The sequence below is a fragment of the Penaeus monodon genome, chromosome 37, assembly GCF_015228065.2.
Source record: "Penaeus monodon isolate SGIC_2016 chromosome 37, NSTDA_Pmon_1, whole genome shotgun sequence".
Classification (NCBI taxonomy): Eukaryota; Metazoa; Arthropoda; class Malacostraca; order Decapoda; family Penaeidae; genus Penaeus; species Penaeus monodon.
In genome coordinates this window covers 12,178,955-12,183,763 of record NC_051422.1, presented here as the reverse complement: position 1 = coordinate 12,183,763, position 4,809 = coordinate 12,178,955, and the positions used below count along the sequence as shown (strand labels likewise).

The 4,809-nt window shown below is 26.9% G+C and overlaps 1 protein-coding gene across 1 annotated transcript in view; it reads left to right on the top strand.

The window, feature by feature from the left end:
- Positions 1-381, top strand: part of LOC119596215 — a gene marked incomplete at its 3' end in the record, with an annotated part of 3,005 nt that extends 2,624 nt beyond the window's left edge. The window contains 1 exon segment of the mRNA XM_037945386.1: positions 179-381. Coding sequence (XP_037801314.1) covers positions 179-381 — 203 coding nt within the window.
- Between the last annotated feature and the right edge of the window lie 4,428 nt (positions 382-4,809).

Below are 4,809 nucleotides of genomic sequence, written 5' to 3'. Positions count from 1 at the left end.
GGCTGTGGATCAAGATAGTGAAGCATGAGTACAAGAATAAGATGAAGATATTGTAATTATGCAAATCTCTCTCTGTCTGTTTCTCTCTCTACCCCCCCCCCCCTTCTCTCTCTCTCTCTTCCTCCTTTCCTTCCTCCCTCTCACCCTCTCACCCTCGCTTCCTCTCCATCCCCTGCAGGCCGGCGGTGTGTTCGTGGAAGCGTACGCCGGTGACGGAGAGAAAGAAACCTCCACCCTGTACCTCGAGCGGAACGAGAGTTGGAGCGGCCTGCTGGTGGAGCCGGACCCCGCCCTCTACGCTTCCTTGCTAGGGAAAGGGCGAAAATCCTTCAGCGTCAATTCCAACTTGTCTCTCTCCTTAACGAATTTTACTTCACGGAGGTAAGGTGGCAGGGGGGTCCGGAGCGAATTTGTCGGTTGGCGAAATGTGATCATGTAAAGTGAGTTGAACTCAAAATGGTGAATGGCAGATTCTTCCACCTTCGAAACTAACGTGTCTTTTTTTGAAAGTTTGGGTTGAGTTCCAAGGAGAAAGGGGAAAAATACATATTTAGGAACGTAATGATGAACCAAAATTTTGTTATTTTTGGATGCTTAAATAACAAATGCAAAATGGCAATTTAGGATTATGCCCCTGAAGTATTGATAACATTAATATTTATCAAAATATGATATAATCCATAAAATTTTCCTCTGTTAAACAAAACTTTCTACATTCACGAAATTACATTTTTCTTATTATCAAATTAAGTATAATAAAAATATCTATACATGAATAAATAAAGATATCAATATCCATTAATTTAATATCTTTTATAATCTCTTAATCATTCATAAAGGATAAAGATCATTTAACCTTTATAGCGACTGTCCTAAATCACTTCCTTCTTAACTGGCTATCAAAACTTAGAATTACTTACCTTATTTTATAGATATCTTTATCTAATGTCACGGTTTGATCGCATTGAATTGTTAAACTTACATACCATTATACTAGATATAATAGTAATATTTTAAGTAATAAGTGATATTAATTTTAAGACCGTCTTATCTTAAGATATAAGTTTCTGATCATATGCGCTGAATATAATAGTATTAAATCGTTCCGGCAAGTTTTGGCGTGCAGTACCTTCTAAGGATAATCTTATCTCCATATCAGAGCACAGCCACCTTTCAGAAGTATTATATGATAATGTAATGACATACATCATCCAATGACTTTAAAATAGGAAAAGTAAATTTATGATATAAGCGTAACATAATTAATATATTGTCCTACAAATCAATACTACCACACCTAGATTAATATTATATGGTTAGAAAAATATTCATATAGCTATAACATCATTACATATATATCTTATTTAGTATATATTATGCTATATATGATTAATATCTATTATATTGTCTATAAAATAAATATATAAAAATATATATATAAAAACATTATATATTGTAACATACTTATTATTAATTCATTTATACCATCGTTTTCTATTTTATGTTATTAGATATATCAATATTGTATGATATTTATGTATGTTGTATAGTGTATTATATATAGTGTAGATGATGTGTATGTATATATAGTATATATAGAATATATATAATATATATTATATATAATATATTATATATATATTAAAATATATATAATTATATATATATAAGATATATAATATATATATAATATATATATTTATATAATATATATAAGATATATATATATAGATATATATATATCTTTATATATATATATATATCATAATAATATATATATATATATAATATATAATACTATATTATATATATTATATATATAATATATATCTATATATTATCTATATTTATATATATATATATAAATATATATATATATATATCTAATACTATACATAACTGAATATATATATATTATATATCTATCTATATAGTATATATATTATATATGATATATACATATATATATATATATAATATATATATAATATATATATCATATATTTATATACTATACTACTGATATATATATATATATCTATAATTATATTGTATATATATATATATCTATCATAATATAATATATATATATATATTATATATATATATAATTATATAATATGATATATTAAATATTTATATATATATATATATATATAATATATATATCTAGATAACTATATATATATATCATATATATATATCTATATATATATATTATTTATCTATATATATCTATATATATAGATATCTATATATTATAATCTAATTATATATATCTATCTATTATATCTTATATATCATCTCTTATATATTATCTTATATATATATAAATATATCTATATTATATATATATCTATATTATCTATCTGTATCATATATATATATTTTATCTATATATCTATTATATCTATCTCTATTATATATACTTACTTTTCGTCTCTTTATTATCTATTATATATCTATCTTATATCTATCTCTCTTTACTACTCTATATTATCTATTATAACATATTTATATCTATATATATATTCTTCTATATATCTATCTATCTATCTCTCTATCTATATTATCTTACTATCATTCTATATATATATATATATCTTATTTTATATATATCTTTATATCTACTCTCTCTATAGATATCATATATCTATTTTCTATTTTATCATCTATATCTATCTATTATCTCTCTATATCTATCTCTGTATTATGTTCTATCTGCTATCTTATTATTCTATATCCTATATCTATCTATCTTCTATTCTATATCTATATCTCTTATCTTATATTATTATATTCTATTCTATCTCTATATATACCTATATCTTTTATTATTCTCTTCTATTCTTATTTCTATGTCTATATGCTATCTTCTCTCTCATCTATCTTCTATATATGTTTCTTATCTTCTCTCTACTCTATTATATCTATCTCTATTCTCTATCTATCTCTCTATTTTATATCTATCTATATATTATTTATTATTATCTTTTTCTTTTTATATCTCTCATATATACTTTATCATCTATCTATTTTCTAGTCTCTATAATATCTATATATCTCTCTATATATCTTTATCTACTCTATATCTCTCTCTCTCTCTCTCTTATACTACTCTCTACTTCCTCTCTTCTCTAATTCTATATATATTATCATTCTATCTTATCTATCTCTTAGTCATCTATATATAATCTATCTTTTTATCTCTCTATCTATCTCTATTCTCTCTATCATATCTCTCTATCTATCATCTCTATCTATATATATATCTGATATATTCTATTATTCTATCTATCTATATATTTATTATCTATATCTATATTTCTATTCTCTCTCTCTAATTTCTATTCTCTCTCTCTTATTTCTATTCTCTATCTTCTATCTATCTTCTTATTCTTTCTCTCTCTTTCTCTATCTCTCTTTATTCTCTCTATATCTTCTTCTCTCTTTCTTCTTATTATCTGCTCTCTCTTCTGCTCTCTATTATATATATCTCTATCTCTTTATCTATTCTCTATATATATCTTCTTCTTCTATATATTATCTCATATCTCTCTCTCTATATATATATCTATCTCTATATACTACTCATACTATCATTATCTCTCTATATATCTATCTCTCTCTCTCTCTATCCTCTCTCTATCTCTATTATATCTCGCTATTTATCTCTTATCTATTAACCCTCTATCTATACTATATCTATATATATCTATATTATTATATACTCTTATCTCTATCTCTATATCTCTCTATCTATATATTCTCTCTATCTCTTATATATCTCTCTTCTATATCTCTATCTTCATCTCCCTCCTATGCTTCTTTTTCACTCTCTCTCCATTATTTCTCTCTCTCCTTATCTCTCTCTCTCTCTCTCTCTTATTTCTCTCTATCCTCTCTCTCTATCTCTATCTATTCTATACTTCTCTCTCTATCTCTATCTATATTCTATCTCTCTTCTTTATATCTCTTTTTCTCTCTCTCTATTTCTCTCACTTTCTCTCTATATATATCTTCTCTCTCTCTCTTATCTCTATCTCTCCTTCTATTTTTTATCTTTCTTTCTATCTGCCCTCTCTCCCTCTCCCTGTCTATCTACCTCTCTTGTTCTGCGCCTCTCTCCTACCTCCCTCTCTCCCTATCTCCTCCCCCCCCCCCCCCCCCCCCCCACACCCCCCCCCACCACCCCCCCCCCCCCCTACCCTCCTCCCGCCACCCGTTTTTCTGTACGATCATAGACAAAGACGTGGATATTCATTCCGTGACTGTGTCACCAATATTGCTGTAATTTTTACTCTCTTTATTTTTATTTTTAGACAGATATAAATATACTTATATAATCTCGATTGCATATATAATATATACTTCAATAATATCATAATGATCTTATCTGTTTACGCACTCATTGTGAAATTTATTCTAACACATAGTATCATATAATCCTTGTTTGGTATATGCATTACGTCCCCCAACTTACCATTAGTATGTTCCGCTTGATTTCGGCATTTTCCCCTTTTACCTATCTACATCCTTCGGCCAGGCCCACCCCCCCACCAGTTCACCCATGAGACCTTACTGACAAAGGCACACCTCTGCCAACAAGCCAAAACCCCTTTTTATGAGGTAACAGAAAAACGTAGAAAGGAGAGTTTGAATAATTCGAGTATGACAGTGTAAATATGTGATGTAATTTTGATAACTCTATTTATTGTTTATTTTTAGAACAGAAATATAAAATATGACTTATGCATACATCATATATTAGACATAAAATAATACATGACAAAAAGGATTAGGATCTGT